The sequence below is a fragment of the Lathamus discolor genome, chromosome 8 (genome assembly GCF_037157495.1).
Source record: "Lathamus discolor isolate bLatDis1 chromosome 8, bLatDis1.hap1, whole genome shotgun sequence".
NCBI lineage: Eukaryota > Metazoa > Chordata > Aves > Psittaciformes > Psittacidae > Lathamus > Lathamus discolor.
Genome location: NC_088891.1, coordinates 4,206,330 through 4,225,064, shown reverse-complemented (window position 1 = coordinate 4,225,064; position 18,735 = coordinate 4,206,330). Strand labels below are relative to the sequence as shown.

The 18,735-nt window shown below is 40.9% G+C and overlaps 1 protein-coding gene across 6 annotated transcripts in view; it reads left to right on the top strand.

Annotated features, from left to right (window-relative positions):
- MEF2A (myocyte enhancer factor 2A) overlaps window positions 1–18,735 on the top strand; it is an 88,985-nt gene that overhangs the window by 66,100 nt on the left and 4,150 nt on the right. For 4 of the 6 annotated variants that reach the window (XM_065688442.1, XM_065688445.1, XM_065688448.1 and 1 more), the window contains 4 exons: window positions 9,160–9,350; window positions 10,965–10,988; window positions 14,483–14,609; window positions 18,527–18,653. In XM_065688442.1, the coding sequence (XP_065544514.1) occupies window positions 9,160–9,350; window positions 10,965–10,988; window positions 14,483–14,609; window positions 18,527–18,653 (469 nt within the window). The remainder of the gene's footprint in view (window positions 1–9,159; window positions 9,351–10,964; window positions 10,989–14,482; window positions 14,610–18,526; window positions 18,654–18,735) is intronic. The other 2 variants (XM_065688446.1, XM_065688447.1) reach the window with 1 other exon arrangement.

The window sequence follows — 18,735 nt, the reverse complement described above, 5'->3', positions numbered from 1 at the left end:
GAGGGCAGGCAGCCACAGAAAGGCAAAATAAATGATAGTTCATCCACTTCCTTCATGTTCCTTCCATGCCTTGAGATATCTTGGTGACTGAAGGTCAGTTGTGCAAATACACGTAACTCTCCTTGGTATGTGTTTGTAGCAAGAGAAGCAACTGTTGACCTTTCAGTATTTACCCACTGGCTACTTAGTGTGGCAACTGGGGAAAAAGTTCTTTGAAGATGAAGTCAGGCAATTGAATTGATGAATAAAAAATGGCCCTAGCTTACAAAGCTGAAAGCACAGAATTGACTTTCCACTCTTTATCCGTTCTTTGGCTATGTGCAGCAAAGATATGAAATATTAAAGAGTGGTTTCCATCAGGTAAGCAAGATTTTAAATGGAGGAAACTTCCTCAGCCAAAAAAAAGTTGACTATTTTTAGAAACTGTGGAGGTCAGATGTGGATTTCCATAGCATTTCTCAAGTCAGACTAAATAAGTTTATTATCAGGCTGTTTCAGGCTTCTTTTCCAAAATCAGGCTTTAATAACAACAGCCTCAGATTTAAGATTCCTGCTTTCAGTAAGCAAATAAAACAGTTGTTTACAGCACTTGCTATAGGATATTAAACCATAGAAATACCCGGTTACAGCAGCTTGGTGAACATATTTAATGCCATAAAATGTTTTCCTTCTTGCATTTATTAATAGTTTATGTGAAAAGTCAAAATGCATCACTTATCTCTTACTTTCCAGAACATCGCACCCAAAATGTTACACATATACCCACTCATTTCTAGAAAGATTTTTTTCATACAAGAGTTGTGGCTATAGAAGATCAGTGGAACATCTATAAGTACCACCTTTAGTGAAACTCAGCTACCTAGTTAACACCAGAATACTAAGCCCTGAGCTCTGTTTTCTCCTAGGACACGGCATGGCTTCTTTTAAATACTGTTGGGTGCACAGTAACCTTTGAGTTGCAACCAAAATCAAGATGCCACACATAACCAGATTTACTCAATCTGCTAACTTGTCAATCTGAGCTTGACAGCTGTCGTTGAAGTGTGTATATCAAATTAATTATGTCTGCAGACAACAATGGTTTTAGTTTCTTGCTACATTTATTGTAGAATTCACTTAAAAAAGCTTGTGTTTTCTTCTAGCTTTCAATCTTTTAAACTTCTCAGGAATGGAGAATTCTGCTATGGATATAGTTGTGAAAGGGCATATACCAAATTTGCAGCTCATAATCTGTAGGAGAGATGTAAAGATGGAGTATTGGCATACCCATATTTGTAGATACTCTCTTATAGACAAAGGAAAAAATATCCAAGTCTTACTTGGCATTGCGAAGTTTTGAGCATTTGAGATTTTGTTATCATTTCATTCAAAGCTACTTACATGCCTTTATCTCTGAATAAAAAGCAAGTAAAGGTTATCTTGCCTAGTTGGGACCCAGTTCAAACAAAGATGTTGCATAAAATGGCTCATATTCAGTTCATATGAGTCTTTTTCTCAAGTCCTGTGTAACTTGATTGGAATAGATCTGATTTGCTTTAGCAGTCAATCTGCCAACTTAACAGTTTTTCTGTGGAAAATAGAGTAAAAATATCTGCCTGTTGTAGCAGAGATTGGTAGGTGGGTTTTTATATCTAGAACAGAAAAATTTGTGATTATTTTATAATACTGAGAGCTCACTTCACACGCAGCTGTCATAACTCTGCAAAAGCATTCTTATTTTGTAGTATTTTTAAAACGTTACCCACCACATAAAAACCATCTGCTGGTTTTTTTATTTGGCAAGCGTATCAGCTCTGAGGAGGGGGGAAATGTCCGGCATTATGACAGTGTTTGCTTTTGAGCTAATTTATTTTTTTTGTGAATTAGATCCAATGTTTTGGAGCTACGGTTTTCATGGTAGCACTGCCTGTGGTCAGTGTTAAACTCTATTCAGTTTTTGATGGGCATCCAATATGCTGCAGGAATCTCCTATCACCAGGATGCGTACACCTTGGTACTTGTTGTCAGCATGATCATGGCTTGAGCACAATGCATTGCTGTATCCTCCTTTCAAAAGGCTGTGGATTCTAATTAGGCAAAGTGTAGCCTCACTTGCTCTGAATACCCAGACGAGGCAGAGAGTTTCTTTGCCTTTGAACTGAAAGGACTTGATGGATGGACCACCTTCAGATTTGTCAGGAGGAGGTCTGTTGTGTTCCAGCAGTCAGTGTTATACCTTGAATCATCCAGAAGTGCCTGTAAAGTGCAGTTCCAGTGACAGTGTCCCATCCTTGAGAATCAGAAGGACTCAAAAGAAATACCACTGTTACCCAGTGTTTGCTTTTTCTTCTGTACCTTTCATGGATGGCATCAAGCTAGAACCATGCAAAGGACCTGACTGGTTTTCATTGCTAAGGCTGCATGAAAACCATAAACCTTAAGACCTTTGTACTGAGATGAGTTCCCTAAGTTCTTCCCAGTTCTAGATGATCCCAGTCCTAGATGATTTTGAAAGAGCTGTTGAAAGTGGGGGCTCTTTATGACCTCTCAGAGACAGAAATTTGCTTGTGGATTTCTTTGTTAGTGAAGTAGATGTTCCAGTCAGTAATACAGATTATGGACCCTGTTAATCTTCTGGGAAATTACCTTTGCTATTTTATCGTAAGAAGAATGGATAAGAAAGGTCTGGTTGTCTTGAGTAGTGAATTTTTAATCTTTGCTCCAGAGCTGTATCTTCTCTGATGTCCTCAGTAATCTTCAGATTCTGATATGTGAAGTGATTTTAGGAATGCTGAATTTCTTTGGAATACAACTTTGTCTTGAGAGCTATTGTATCTCTGTTAAGAATCAGTCTAGGTCATGTGTGATCTTTTATCCTGGCCTGAGGATGGATTATGCTGAGGTGCAACTGACAGCTTGCACGCACCTGTAAACTGCTTGTATATTGCCAGAAAGGGATCAAGACAGAGAACTGTGAAGAGCCCCACCTATAAAGGGTTCCCTTTGTCTTGAGGGCTTGGCTGACTGGGAGAGCTTTTTCTGCTGTCTGAGAATAAAAGAATCTTTCAAGCTTGGTCTTTCATAAGTCTGAGTCAGGTGGCTAATATGCTGCATTTCTTAAGAGTACACCTGAAGGCTTCAGTAACAAAACAGCTTTCTGTGCATACCTTTTTAATTGTGTTGTTTTGCATATTAAATGGGAGACACCCCAATGAGAAGTATCCAGCTAACTCTGGAAAAATATACCTCTTGCAGGAATTTTGCTTGAAACTGGATTGCAACTATCAGCCTCTTCCTTAAGAAAAGAGACTTCCTTCTTCCTCCAGCCCCACTGTCAAACTCAGCAGCCTGTGTCATCTGCATCAGCTAAAAAGCACTGTTGTAGATGACCACCTTAAGAAAGCAAATTTTACAAGGACATGTAGTGTCAGGACAAGGGGGAATGGCTTTAGACTGAAAGAGAGGAGATTTAAATTAGATATTAGGAAAGAATTCTTCCTTGTGAGGGTCCTGAGGCGCTGGCTCAGTGTGCCCAGAGAAGCTGTGGCTGCCCCATCCCCAACACTATTCAAGGCCAGGTTGGACGGGACTTGGAGCAACCTGTTCTAGTGGAAGGTGTCCCTGCCTGGGGAAGGGAGTTGGAACTGGATGAGTTTTAAGGTCCCTTCCAGCACAAACCGGTCTGGGATTCCATGTAATATCACCTTGCCCAGTATACACCACCACAAATCCTCAGATGTTCCAAACACTTCATTGCTGTCATCCATCATTTACCATTCTTTACACTGGCATTGTATAGATACATAGAAATCAACAAGTTCAGAAAGCAGAAGTCTGATTTCATTAACTGTAAGCTGTATAGTTGACAAAAGACCTAGAAGTCATCTAGTTACCACTGCTAACATTTCACACAAAGCTGAGTAACATTCAGGTACAAAAGCAGTATTCCTTTGTTTTAGGTTTGCTGCTGCATTCTGAATAACAATCCTGGTCTTGAAGAAAGACCATTTGAATTCTGAATATTCTTGAATATTGTCTCTCCTTTTATGTAGCTTTAGGCAAGGAAAAAAAAATTGAAAATCTGTCAGCAACCTGGGAAATGAGGGGTTTATTTTAGTTTTCTAACATGAGTAAGCATTCCCTTGACACTTAGTCATGTGTTTTTCTTTTGATGAGCTTTAATATCCAAAGTACTGCTTTAGAAGCATAAATCGCACACGTTAGACATGTTTCAAAATCTTACATTACTGTCAAAGGTATGTTTTAATTCTAAGCATAGCATTATCTGAAGCATTGATTTGTAAAGATCAGTGGAAATACATTTATTTCAGCTTAAGATGTAAATCCTTTCCAAAACTGTCAGAGCGCTTAGGCTTTGAAATGATGATAGAATCAGCAGTGATTGCTGTACAAAGCTGGAGATGCTACGAATGGCATATGCTGGGTTTTGGCTGTAAGGATTCTTATTTTTTATTTAATTTACACTTAAAGCTGTCATACAAAAAAGATTAAATAAATTGAGCAACTAATGCACATAGAAATGCTGCTCTTGTGTTTACTTGCAACGTCGTTCATCCCCAGTAAGATCTTACCTGTGAATGTTTCTCTTCAGTAGATTTTATCTGGTCTTCTAGATGCATAGTGAATTGATGGCTTATTGCAAGCGCAGTTTTCAGTTTACTTCTAATTACATGACGTGTTGGGCTGTATGATGTCATTTGAGGCATCAGTGTTTATTTACTACCCTTCTTATTTTTGCTTAATCTTGTCTTGCTTACCTGCTTGCCTACAATTATTTTCCAAATCTGTGTATAACTGTCCAGTTTCTCTGAAGGTGAACCACAAAAAAAGATTAATGACATCAATGCCTATAATTTATTCCTTGAGTAGTAATAAGGGCATGGAGCACTTTCCAGCCACGTGTGTTCATTGTTTCAGCTGATGTGATTTATATAGTGAAGTATGAGTCTGGCTCATGTAATTGAATGCTACATCGAGGGCTGCAGGATAGTAAATGAGATTAAGCTGTATTATGTCTCTGAAGGCAAAATACAGAGTTGTTAAAATGGGTGGGTTTTAAGGTTTAGCTTCACAAAAGAAGTTACTTCAAAAGTAAACATCTTCTGACCAAACAAGAAGTAGGCTAATGCACATTGGCAATGTTTGTTATCATGAAATCTAATTAAATTATGATTCATATAATTGAGAGCATATCATCTTTGCACTGGTGTCTGTTTTCCAAAGAAGTGTTTTGAACATGTTTTCATCGTCTGTTTTACAGAATTAGAGATAAATAAAACTCTGCCAATGGAAGTAAAAACGGTCTTATTTTACACTTACGTAGGATTTTATATTCTGTTTCCATTTTTCAGTTTAATAGTGTTTTTAAACATAAAGTCATTGTCTTTGGGGAAGATCTATAGTGGGTGGGGTAGATACAATTTCTGTATCATACGAAGTAGTAAGTAGGATTTATGGGGTTATTAAAGCTTCAGTTTGGCAAACAGCCGCATAGTTGCATCATCCTGTAATCATTATCTTCTTCTGGCTCCTGACCTTGCTCTAAAGAAATGCCATGCTTTTAGTTATCCTTTCACTCTTAACTTGTAATTTGATTTTCTTATTAGATTATTAACAGGAAAAAAGGCTATAAGTTTCATGCTAAAAATGAATATTCCAAACTTTTATTGCAGCTCCAGCATAAGATTCTTAGATACTCCAGTGTTTGCTAAATGTTCGGTGTTTGCCATTTATAACAAAGGGCTGCTATGGGATTGATAGCTATAGTATTGCACACTTCGGACATTTTTTGTTTCTCCTGTTCTTAGTATATCATTCTAAACACTCACTTTAAGAAATTCTCAGCTTTTCTTCAGAACAAATGCCTTGCCTCTGTGCTGCTCCTGAATGATATTGCACAGAGGAGGCAGTGGCAAGGAGTTTGTTGTTTTTGACAGCACTACTAAAACCATGAAATGTTTCTGAAGGATTGGCAGAGCCTTGTAATAAGGGCTGCAGGAAATGACTGTACTGGGTGTGGAAGAAAGACACTGTCCAGATTTAACACACGAGCTACCGAAATACTTGGAAACAGAGGACAGGAAATGGTATCATAGGATAGACTAAAATGCTGTACAGAACTTCATTGTTTATACAAAGTGTTATTGTTCTGAAGTTTGAATTCAACTCGGAACATCACAGCTTTGGCATGGAAAAGGTAACACTTGACAGCCTAGTGAGTAATAAAATGCTATTTATTATTATTACATTAAAGCCCAGACTTATTTTATAACAGTAAGCTCTTTAAATGTTCTGGCATTTTTTTGCTGAAAATGAAGGTACTGTAAAAAATGTTTTAGATGCAATTTGGTGAAAATTACGCCCTTTTCTAATAATTTTTCCTCTCCCATCTGGTTCCAAATCTGCTTCATTTTTACCCTGTCCATTGTGCAAGGTTTCTCGTGTAATCTGATGCTCTATTAGGCTGCATATAACTCCTGTTTACACTCATTAATAATGGATAGGGATTGATGCATAACTGTATTTAACAAAACCATGATTCTGTGAGAACTGTCACGGAGTTTTAGGAACCTTAGGGCTAGCACAGAACTTAAATTTCTCTTCTTTGGCTGGTTGGTTTTTTTTGTGTGACCTAACTGTGGGTAGTTTTCTCCTAGCAGTCAAGAGTATATTTAGCTCTAGTACATATTCTCAGCTCCAGACCAACTTTTCAGCCACTTTAACTAAATTTTATCGCTAACCTTAGAAGCAGCCCAATAAATTCTGCTGTTTTCTGCTGAGGAATGTAGGTGCAATCACGCAATGAGTTTTTGCTGTGGTTTTTAATACACAAGGAAAAATGCTGACATAAAAAGCTTTTCCTTCAAGTGTTCCTTCATTTCCCCATAACTTCTAAGTTAAATGGTAGAATTCTCAGAAAATGTATTCCCATACCTCTCATACAAATGCTTCAGGAAAGTACTAAATTAGAATAACTCCTCCTTGCTCTGTTAACCTCAAAAAACTCAAGGGACATGTCACATCATTCATGTATGGTCAGGCTTTGGGCACAGTAGGAAATCCATAAAGTGAGTAAATCTAGAATTTGAAATCCTGGCTTTAAAGTTGTGAATTTAGTGCTTATCCATACATGAACAAGACTAATCCTGTGGTTGTAAATTCCAGTAAGTTCTACCAACTTACAAATTTTTTCTTTAAAAATATTCAGCAAGAATTTTGTTTCCAAAAGACCTTTAGAAAGCTCAGTAGCACATCAGGACAAGAGCTTCATTATAATTCCTAGAATCCTAGAATGGTTTGGGTTGGAAGGGACCTTAAAGCTCATCCCAGTTCCAGCCCCTTCCACTAGAGCAGCTTGCTCCAAGCCCCTGTGTCCAACCTGGCCTTGAGCACTGCCAGGGATGGGGCAGCCACAGCTTCTCTGGGCACCCTGTGCCAACGCCTCAGCACCCTCACAGGGAAGAGCTTCTTGCTTATGTCTAGATCTCCCCTCTTTCATTTTAAAGCCATTTAAACTTGTCACTACATGCCCCTGTAAATATTTGCTTTTTCCATTTCTAAACTGATAAAACAAGATGTAGGGTTCTATTGCTGGTGGACAGGGCAGAGATAAAGATTGCATTTGGCAGTTTCCTTGCTGTGTAATGAGGATCAGTAGTAATGGAGGAGGCTCATTACCAATCTTGGCGAATTCACACCTACCACATACACCAGCTGAGTATCTTAGCAGTACCCGTCACCTCCATGAGCGTTGTGCTCTTACTGAGACACGTTAGTGTTCTTCATTCTTGCTAAGCTTTTAAAGGCATTTAAAATTTTGCTAAAGGAGGTGGAATGTCACACTGACAACTTTCTTATTTTAATTGCTTCCAGATTAATATGTACTTAATGTAATAAAATTGGATTGGGCATAGGGGCCTATTCGAATTAGAATAATAATACAAAATTCATGCCAGTGTGGCGCTATGGGCTATTAGAAGAGAATTTCCCACACAGTGAACTTTGTGTAATAGACTTTTTACTCTGAATTGTGACTATAAAGGCTGCTTTCACAACTGCAGTATTAGTATAAACATAATGGTGCTATGAACTGTATTTATTTATACACACACATACACAAGTTCTGTAGTGTGAACTACAGGGTTCCCTGTTGTGAAATTCCCCTTCCTTAACAACTCTTTTTTTTTTTTTCTGTATTTGCAGCTGAATAAGGTGTGTGTATTTTGGGAACTGTTGCTATAAATATGATAAAATCATTGCATTGTGGCTTTAATTTTTTTCTGAGAAGTGTATTTTGGTAACATGATTGGTGCTTCTGTCAGTGCAGGAGAACAGAATACTGGTACTTAACTGTTTTACTGTCTTGTTACTTTTTTCTGATGTGTTTTGAGTGTGAGCTAAGGCCTGTGTCTTGAATGTACTCAGCTTTTGGAGGTTTTCAGTGCTGAAGCCAGGACCTGTAGTCTTTGGCGTGTCTAATTCTATTTAGAATGAGGATCAGGAGTAAGGCAGAGGAAGACCTATGTAAATTAAATTGACGGACATAAATGACGTTTATATCTGCTGTCAGAGCTTGGAATGAATTTGAAGGGAAAGGATTTGTCCCCCTTGTTGCTGAATTTAATAATCAGACTGTATTTTTGAGAGTGAAAGTAAACTCAGTAGAGCATAGATAATGGAGCCCTGTTAGGCCTTCAAGATACTTGAAGAATACGTTTTAGAAATAGAGACTTTAAGAGCTGGTACCTTTTATTCCCACAGCAGCAGACAACAGCTCAGTGTAGTTCATGTTCTCTGGGGGTGGGGATGGCGTTGTGCAAATCCACAGACTTTTTGCAAGCTCAGCCTGGAGGAACTTAAAAGGGTGAAATAAAAAAGCACAGCGGATGTTATTAGAAGTAGTTCTTGGGCAATGTGCTCTTCTCAGCGTTTAAGCAGCCACAGTGTGCCCTTGAAGTGATATTACCTTTACCTATTGATCTTCTGGTGAGAGTGGTTTTTGTCTGTTCGATGATGCGGTTACTGCACCTTTGTGAGAGGTTTGGTTATTGGAAGTTTTACAAAAGAAGTATTTTGCAGTTGCTATTTTGTATTGCAAATCTGTGTCTGTGTTGCTGCTTCTCTCCAGACTTAGAGGACATTTGTTTTTTCCTCTTTCAGGAAATGGGTTTGTGAATTCCCGAGCTTCACCAAGTCTGCTCGGAACTAGTGGTGGTGGGAATGGCTTAGGCAAAGTCATGCCTACAAAGTCTCCTCCTCCACCTGGAGGAGGTAATCTTGGAATGAACAATCGCAAACCTGACCTCCGTGTTGTCATCCCACCCTCCAGCAAGGGTATGATGCCACCACTGGTAAGTTAAAACGTTGGTTCTGTGAGTGGCTTTGTCAAAATGAAGTATTCTGCCCACTATCTCATCTGCTTACCACAGGTTACAGTGATAGAAAGGTGTCTGTATTCTGAAATTTCACTAATGAAAAAACTAAGTTATATGTTGTTTCCTTGGGAAAAGTTAAATTTGTAAGGAATTTCTTATTTAAAGTGTAAAATAGCCTGACCAACCAAAATGGGGTTTGAATACAATTCTAGAGACATAGGTTGGGATTTTGTTCGTTTGACTTGACATCTCACTCAGTTGGTACCGAGAACTTTGTTGGTTTGGAGGGTGTGGGTTTTCAGAAAGGGTTATGTATTATTCTGTGGAGGAATGGCTGATCTCACTGGTGAAGTGAGCTATATTAATGTGCCCTAAAGCACGCTTTGTACCTGTTTGTCCTCAGCCGTAATGGTTGTGGGATATAAAATGTAGCTTCAGTGGTAATGACGGTGTGAGAGAAACTCTTGTTTGATGTGGTGTGCTGGAATGCAACCTTGTGTGTCCGTGGTGGATGCCATGTCTTCAGTGCAGGCATAAAAGAGTAATGAGGATCAGCTTCAGTCCCTGTTTGTGTACTTTCCAATCCTACTGTGCAGTTTGGCATGTTGGTAGTAATGTTTGTTCAGCCTAGATTTGGAATAGCACACAAGTTTCGTGTCAGGCATGAGGCAACCACCACATTGAGACCAGAACAGGTCTTTCAGGAAGAGTTACTCTATTTTTCCTTTAATTTGGTTGGCCAGAGCCTTTGGTCTTAATCTTTCACTGTCACATAGAAATCTTAAACGTCTGTGTGCACATTTTGTGTTTCCTCTGTATGGAAGAATGAACCCTGACCAAGAGGAGAGGATATAAGCAATACAAGTACTCTCTGTGTAGTCCTTATTTGTTTTTAAGATGCCACAAGTGCTTGCATTTGTTACTGGTATTCACAATGAATAATACAAAATTAATCCACGTAACAAAAGCTATAATTATCTGCAGAGTAACGATTCCTGAAGTTTCAGGTTTTTCTAGGAATACTGAAGAGTAGAAGACCTCGGAAATACTCTGGTTATTAAAGTGAAAATTACACTTTAATTAGAAATAGATACAAGAAGAGGATCTTGTTAATGCTGCTGTTCTGACATCAGTAGTCCACAGTACCTCTTCACTGTTGTGTTGTTAACAGCAGCATAATATTCAATATAGATTTTACTTGTCTTTTGATGGGATTTGGAAAGAGGTTTCAGAGTAGAGGTGCTGGGATGGTTGTATGTAAAAAATACGTAGTTACTGAGTTGGATGTTTATTGGCTCAGTCCTGCCGGAAGCTGATGTGCTCCACATCCACATGTTATCAGTGTGTAGCTGTGTCCTTGTTTTTGCTGAGCTATTTCTGCACTCTTTCAGTATCGTATTTTTTAATTGACCCAAATTACATAAAGTATCATAACTTCCTAGTAGTATTGCTCACAGAATCAGGTGGCAGATTCACATTATGAATTACAGTGAGTAAAAATCTTGAAGCACAAACATGACTTTTTGTTTCATTTTTGAAAGCAATGCTATTTTTAGTAACTGTGTTATCCCTCTTGTTTGCCGAGTACAGTCGGAGGAGGATGAATTGGAGTTGGTGAGTTTGGGCTACTGTTTGATGAGAGCGAGCAAGATGCTGAAAACGCCTTTTACTACAGCTCTCTAACTGTAGTTTCATTACATATTTCGAATAATTCCAGTGTTCCCTTGGTAGCAGACAAAAATACATTTGTTTTATCAGACTCAAATCCCAACCAATTCAAGTTGAAAACAGATCCAAAGCCTGGTGCTTTCCGTTTGAAAAGCTCTGGGTTTTTTTTTTTTCTCCTGAAAATGCTTCTGTTTTTCTTGGAGGGAACATTGGAAAAGAGCCTGTCAGAGTAACTGTCCATGTGGATAGGATATTTACTGTCCTTTGTGTCAAATACAAATAACCACTCATCATCCCCTAAATTACTGGCATATTTTTAGAAAGTGGCTTCACTCCTGAAGTGGTTCAGATTGTAACACAAGCCCTGTGTTACTTCTCTTATTTTCAAGGAGATTACATCATTGCTGGTGAGGTCACCTTCTTGGAGCTCAGAATTATTTCATCCTGCGTGAGATTATCAAACCACAGGGGTGTTCCCTGTTTACCAAAAGGAATAGAGAATCGCAAATGAATAATCCTACCTTTTTTTCCAGTGGAAAGACATTCTGCTTTGGAAAGGAAGCTCTCGGGATTTGTCTGTTTTCTATTTTTTTCCAAAAGGTTTTAACATTTGGCATTCCGTGTGGAAAATGGCCGTAAGGCTAAAATCACTCGGAACTTATTTTTAGAGCAATTTTCAAATTGTTTAGCTGCTGTAGCACAAACCATGCAGAAGATGGTGCGACTGTGGAGGTACACAGTCTGCCTAGTGCATACCTTGATTTGTTTCGGAACATGGACCTGTTGCTAATACGAGGCTCTAATTGCATGAAAGCATGGAAAATGTAGTGATTTAGATCAATTTCTTGATGAATGCATGCTCTTGGTTGATTTGTTTTACCTTAAACATGAGCAATGGATTTACTAAAGCAAAGGGAAATGATTTTTCAGAGTCAGTATTGAAGTTTTTAAGGTTTATTGGGATGATTTGCTAATTGAGCAGTTGAACAGCTGCCACACGTGTTCTTCCTGCCTTCATAGAGAAGCGTCTGGTTTCCAGTGCAAGACATAAAGTTCTAATTCAATGTAAAAAATCACTTAATCAAAAGTATCATTGCAATTGGAATTAATGAGAAAGCCCTTGAATTAAGGTATTTGTACCTGCTAAAAACTGCTGGTGCTCTTCGCAGCATTAAAGATTGGGCGAGTTGGTTTATAGCTCCTGTGTGGAGCGTGGTCCCTCTAGTGGTGTTACACTGGGCTCAGCTCTTAGGGGAAGAAGGTTCACACAAAGAAAATGCACTTGTGTCTTCCTAAGACGTGGTAGGGAAATAGGAAGTACACCTGCAGAGTTACGTCTCTTACCCCTCTAATTTGGGATGCTGATCCAGTGCTGGGAAGCGATTCCAAATCACGTCTGCGAACGCTCACTCTGTGGGGTTGGAACTGAGCCCTGAATATGAAAACCAGATCTGAACAGTAGCATGGCATGAAATAAAGATGCTGAATTCCCCCTGGTGCTGCCATCAGTTGCACCAGGTTAAAAAGGAATTTAAAAAATTCCTGAAATTTGGCATGGATCTTCGGTTGAGTCTGGTACAACCAATACCAGACACATCCAAGTGTTCCTTAGTGCCTTTGTATGGCTGAGCGTTCAAGGCTTGTATTCAGAAATAAATTACCTCAGAAACCCACCTTTATTAGCCACTCAAAAAGAGAAAATCCCATGGGGAAATCCTTTGGTCTGGATTGTTTCCCAGTATACTCCTCTTAACTTTTCCATTATGCAGTAATCCCAACTTTATAGGCCGCCATCCAAGAAAGCTTTGGAAAAAGGTCAATTCCTGGCAGACACAAAAAATCTGCTCTAATAACGTATCTTTATGCCAGATAAACTTGGTCTAGGGGAGATTTTCAGAAGTACATAAGTGATTTAAAGGGATAAATTACACAGAAAATCAGTGGGATTGATTTTTTTTGTCAGCCAGACAAAAAGGGGATGAAAACGTGGTAGCCAATGGAAAGCCTGTGGCTGGTTTTAATATGGTAGCTGTGGTATATGTTTTTTTTTCCTTTAAATTGGAAAGATAGAAGCCAAGGATTGATAATCCTCCATTCATCTTCACAAATTTAAGCTTAAAGCCGAATGCAGCCCTGTTTGTGTACCTGCTCGTTCTGTTATTACAAAGGCAATCATGCATTTTTAATACTGATCGCTCACTCAGGATCACAGTGGAGACAAAAATCGAGTGCTGCAGCTCCTGAAATACTTGTTTATCTTTCCAAGACAAGGAAAAAGCAGTTATAGCTTCAATCATTTAAAGCCAGGAAATGGCACCCTCCCAAAGAGATGCAAAATTGCTGCTTTTGTAGCAGATATTTTCTCAGAGAGAGGGCCTTGCTTTAAATCTGTGTTTTCAGCAGTTTGAAATCCAGCTCCCTCAATTGGGAATGGTTCTGTAAGAATACAGAAGCACAGAGTGCAGAGACTTCTGATACTTCTGAGGCTTCAGTAGGTAAAAGCGAGCATCTGATGTTTAAAAATAACAATAGAAGAATGCAGCGTTTCCTTTTCCTGACAGTATCTGGCGCAGCAGAATGGTGCTGAGCACACTGTGAAGGATCATGTACAGTTGCTGCCATGAGGAGTCATACGTTCTGTGACAGAGCAGCTTTGCTGCCTGGTGATATTCCCACCGTGATTAATGCAAGGTTTTCCAAACAGCAGATTTGGTTAAAGAGCTTAATTTGAGTGATAAGGTTGCTACAGTCGTTCATTGCAGTGTATGGGAAAGCAGGCTGTTATTAAATAGCCGCCTCGTGCCCACAGTCAGATAATGCAGTGTAGCTGGTTTTCCTGTGTGAGCTCGGATGTCATTTGCCTTGCAGCAGACCTGCGTTATAGCCACTTCTCTCTCAGTTTCTCAGGAACCATGGGAACAGCGAGATTATTTTATCACTGAAGCCTTATCCACACAAATGTCAATCTCTGCGTTCCTCCAGGACAGGGGTAGTCAGTGTTCAAACCAGCAGCCAAAACAGTGACATTTGGGTACACACCTGGGAAGTGGGAGACTTCTCTGGTGGAACTGCCCCCACCATCTGCCCCCAAACCTCTTTGAGTCCAAACTCTTAAATCACTTAAGAGCTTCTGAGAATTGTTGGGTATGTCCCTTAGAAACTGCATTTGGTTTTGTGTCCCCCACCTCTAACACTGCTGCCGTCTGCATGCCGGGGAAGCGGACCACTGAGCCTGCCTTAATTTATCGTTTCGGTTTGCCAAGATCGTTTTGGTTGTCTTGAATGCTTTGGCTTGGTTAGAAAATCTACCCTGATGTAGTCATAACTGAAAAATAAAGCAAAGAAACAGGTTTTAATTGGATGCTGTTTTTATGGTAGCACTTGGTTTTCCATTGTTCCAACTGGTATCACAAGATGTTGTTATTTTTAATCATTTATAGAATACCCAAAGGATAAGTAGTTCTCAGTCGACACAGCCTCTTGCTACCCCTGTGGTGTCCGTGACAACTCCAAGCTTGCCTCCGCAGGGACTGGTGTACTCGGCCATGCCTACTGCCTACAACACTGGTAAGCTTGTTTTTATGAAGTGGCTTCATTTGTCAGATGTACAAGGCTTTTGTGATTCATAAGCCCTGAAAATTTGCATTTCTGTGACACTTTATTTTCCTCTTCAGTGCAAATGAAGGCTCTTATTCATCAAAAATGAGCCTTTAGGTTGTAAAATGTGTAAATGTTGAGACTCGCATCAGGAAGAAGCTTTCAGTCAGGTGGCAGAGAGACAGACACAATGCAGTGCATTGATTGCGGCAGCAGTGCTCAAGCTGTCCATCTGGGAACTGAAGGGCCTCACATTTAAGCAGTTGTTGATACTTCAGGGTGTACTGTCCCTCTCATTCTGCTCTGCTTGGCTCCAACAGCAGGAGGGAATCGGGCTCTACCGGGGCTTTCAGCTCACAAAAGAGCCCAGACAGGGCCTTGTCCTCTTCAGTGCCTGCGTGAGGAGTGTGGTGGGCACTCGTGGGAAGGCAGTGTCAGCATTTCACCATTGCTGCCATCTCAGCTGAAGAACCTTAGAACTACTTTTTACCCCGGAAGGGTGAGATGTGAGGAATTTGGTGATGTCAGTGGTAATGGGTTTGCAGTTTGGAAAGTAAAGTCATGATGCGGTGCCTCCTATCTGGTCTCCATACCAACAGAGATAGTTCTGACTTCAGCCTCAAGGTTGCTTGTTACAGACCCCAGTGGTAGTACTGTATTTAAGAATGGGTAAAACCGGCTGCGCTGGTCTGTTGTCGGTGACCATGTTCTTACTCCTGTGCTAAGGTCAGGACAACACCAAAAAACCCTTCAAGGTTTGTAACAAATGGCCAAACCCGCAGTAATCTTTGTTTTCTTCAGGGAGGGGTGGCAGCAGGAGTCAGCAACCTGCATTTGTAATGATTTCTCCCCCTGAATGATGGGGTTTTATACATTTTGTCCACTTCTTTAGTTTAGACTTGTAGCTGCCTCCCAGCCAAACTTATTATTCATGAGCTGCTCTTGGCATCTTCCTGCCTTGGATGTGTGGCCGGCACCTACTGCCCTATGTGGGCTTGGGTTTAGAGAGGAGCGGCAGCAGTAAAGAGTTACCCTGTGGTAGTACCCCTCTACATGGTTGAACATTTGTGCAGTCACTACCCTGAAAGGGGGTGAAGTCTGAGGAAAGGAATGAAGGAGAAGATGGGGTTGCAATAATGGCACAGTGAGGCGTTGTGCTTGGTGAATTGTTTTGGATTATAAGGATGAAGTTGCTGGGCACAGAGATCTTGGTGTGATGCTTGCCACAAAGGTTGTCTATAGATTGTGTTTAATGGCTGTTTAAAGAGAGCAAATAGTTCTCAGAAGTCCCCTATTGAGGTTTACCTGTCACCTTTACTTTCTGGCACAGTCTGGCCTTGTTTCAGGGCACAGTGCTGTGTGTGCTCCTCACACAGAACAGCCTGGAAGCTGATGGCTAAACCAGGCTAAAACACCAACAAGATGAGAGGCAGAGGCTGCAGCCTGAACCCAGTTAAAACTGGTGTCGTACACAATGTAGAAGTGCCGTTACCGCTGGGATGTGACTGTAAAAAGCAGCCCATTTCCTTCGATAATGCTCTGATTTGTGCAAAGCTTTTTTAGCTTTCAGACACTTTAAAATTGCTTTCATTAGATTGAGCCTTTCAGGGGATTTGCAAACAGAAATTTGATGTTGAAACCAAATTGTCATCTGGGTATTCTCCAGGTAGACACCACCTGGTAGCAATCTCAGTTCTGCAGTTCAAGGACTGAGGTAAAATTCAGATACCTCTGTTGCTTTTCTGGATCAATAGGGTTTGGTTTCTCCCAGGGCTGGAAGGGATTGGTTCAGCTTTCGGCTCTGTAATTAAAATGCTGGATATGAGTTTTGCTATTTTATATACGTTGTTTTGCTTGGGGAAGTATTCTGTATACAGATTGCTGGAGAAAGAGCCAGAACAAACTGAGTTACTTGTTCTGAAACAGCCCGGGCGTTTCTGAGAGGTATCCAAACCCCACAGAAGACAGTTAAACAGTAACTTACACTTGAGCAGTGTATCTGGCCGTAAATCACACTGCTGGCTGTAGGTCAGTTATTTTGCAAGGCACAAAAGTCAAAGGTACGGTGTAGCTGGAGATGGCAGCAGCGGGTTCCACCATGCAGAAGCACTGCTCTGTCTGTACCACTTCTCCATCTTGCCTCAAGTCACTCTTACAGGAATTGGTGCCTGCTTTATGGATTATATCTGATTATTTAGGGAAACGAGAGTTGTGTAGTGGCCCAGGTATGCTTTGGAAAAGCATCTCCTCCACCCCCTGCTGTAAGACGGTGTCTAAAGCACCAGAAGTGAATTGTCTGTTATCATAAAAGCTCTAATTGCAAACTAAAAAACACACAGAAGCAGAACTCCCGTAAACACCTTCCCCAGGTCTGCTCCTACAAAACCCCAGTGGCACAGAATAGCGCATCCCTCACCTCCACACTTGCAGGTTATCACAGGTCTGGCTGCTTGGAAGGCTGAGTGCGTGTCCTGGGCACTGGAGGGCTGTACTTGATTTATGTTAGTTCTGGTTCTTATTCTAGTCCTGCAGAAGAGCTTCAGGTCAGTCAGCTCGGGGGAGAACCTTTATGAGTCTACAGGTTTGTCAGGGCTGCAATCAAAATGTCAACTGAGAAGGAATGAAACCAGAGGGCAGCTGAAGCAGCTTCAGCTGCCGGGGGCAGCCAGGAGCTCCAGGGCCTTGTGGAAGAGCCTTTTGGTCATTCACATCCATCACCGCAGGGTACAAAAAGTACCTGCGGGCTTGGAGGTCTCCCTCTCCTCCAGGCTGTTAAAAGGGAAACCTCCAAGTCATCCAATGGGGGTGTCATTTTATGACAGTACTGACACCCCCCCCAACAAACCCCAACCACAAACCACAGCACAAAGCACCCCTGCTGAGGCAGAACTGGGGTTCCTCTGCGGGCAGCAGGAGTGCGTTTGGCTGTGAGCAATTTGTTGTGGTCTCAAGAGACCGGAAAGTATTTTAAGGAAGCTTTATTAGAAAATAATTACAAGCAGAGAAGTGTTTGTGGCTTTGTTTTAAAACCTGATAATGATGGCAAGGAAATAACTTCACCTCTGGATGAAGCGAGAACTGTCAGAGCGTTCCAGCCTCGCCAGGACTGACAGCCACTCCGTGACTGTTGACAGGGATCTGCTGGATTTTCTATTGCCCATTTCAGTTGTATTTCTAAATAATGGTACTTTTGGCTCTGAATAAAGAGGCTTTTGGAGATACAGAGATGACAGTTTAATCAGACACAGCGTAAGGAGTGGAGCTGTTGTGGGGAGGGGCAGGATGTGATGGGAGCAGCCCGTGCTGCTCCACTACTGGGTTTGGATTTAGGTTTGGGATTATGAGCTGCACTGGAACATGACCCAGCCAAATGGTATTGGTTTGACTAATGCTGCCTCCCACTTGGGAACTGAACCGGAACTGGGATGTCTCTAGTAAACCCTGAGCTTTTCCTAATGGCACGTACAAATTCGTCCCTTTTTGTTTCACTTGGAGATGTCTGCAGTCCAAAATCCTCAAAAATGCAAATACTTGTATTACTGTAAGGTACATATACATATATATATTAAAATGTGTATAAAATGTATAAATACACTGTATGTGTGGGTTTAGAAGCAGCTGTATGAGGCAGCAGCATGTAGAAACTGACAGCATAATGCAAACAAATTGTCATTTGTAGGTTCATGTCCTGTTAAGCTCCTTGGGAAGTCAGACTGCTCCCAGCGTGCAAAGCTTTCGTGTCTGGGCTCCTTTGAGTCCCTTGCCTTTATTTGCTTTAGGTAGAAGACCTTTACATGTATGTGTGTGTATTGCATATATTCTCATGTATTTATATATATATATGCATGACAATCTATAAACTACTTTCTTTTGCTTTCCCCTCTCAGATTACTCCTTGACTAGTGCAGACCTGTCTGCCTTGCAGGGATTTAATTCCCCAGGGATGCTGTCCCTCGGGCAGGTTTCAGCCTGGCAGCAGCACCACCTTGGTCCAGCAGCCCTCAGCTCTCTCGTGTAAGTACACCCAAGTGTTGTAAGTACGCCCAAGAACACTGGTGCCACAGGCTACAGCCGCGCAGGAACTTTGGCTGCTTCA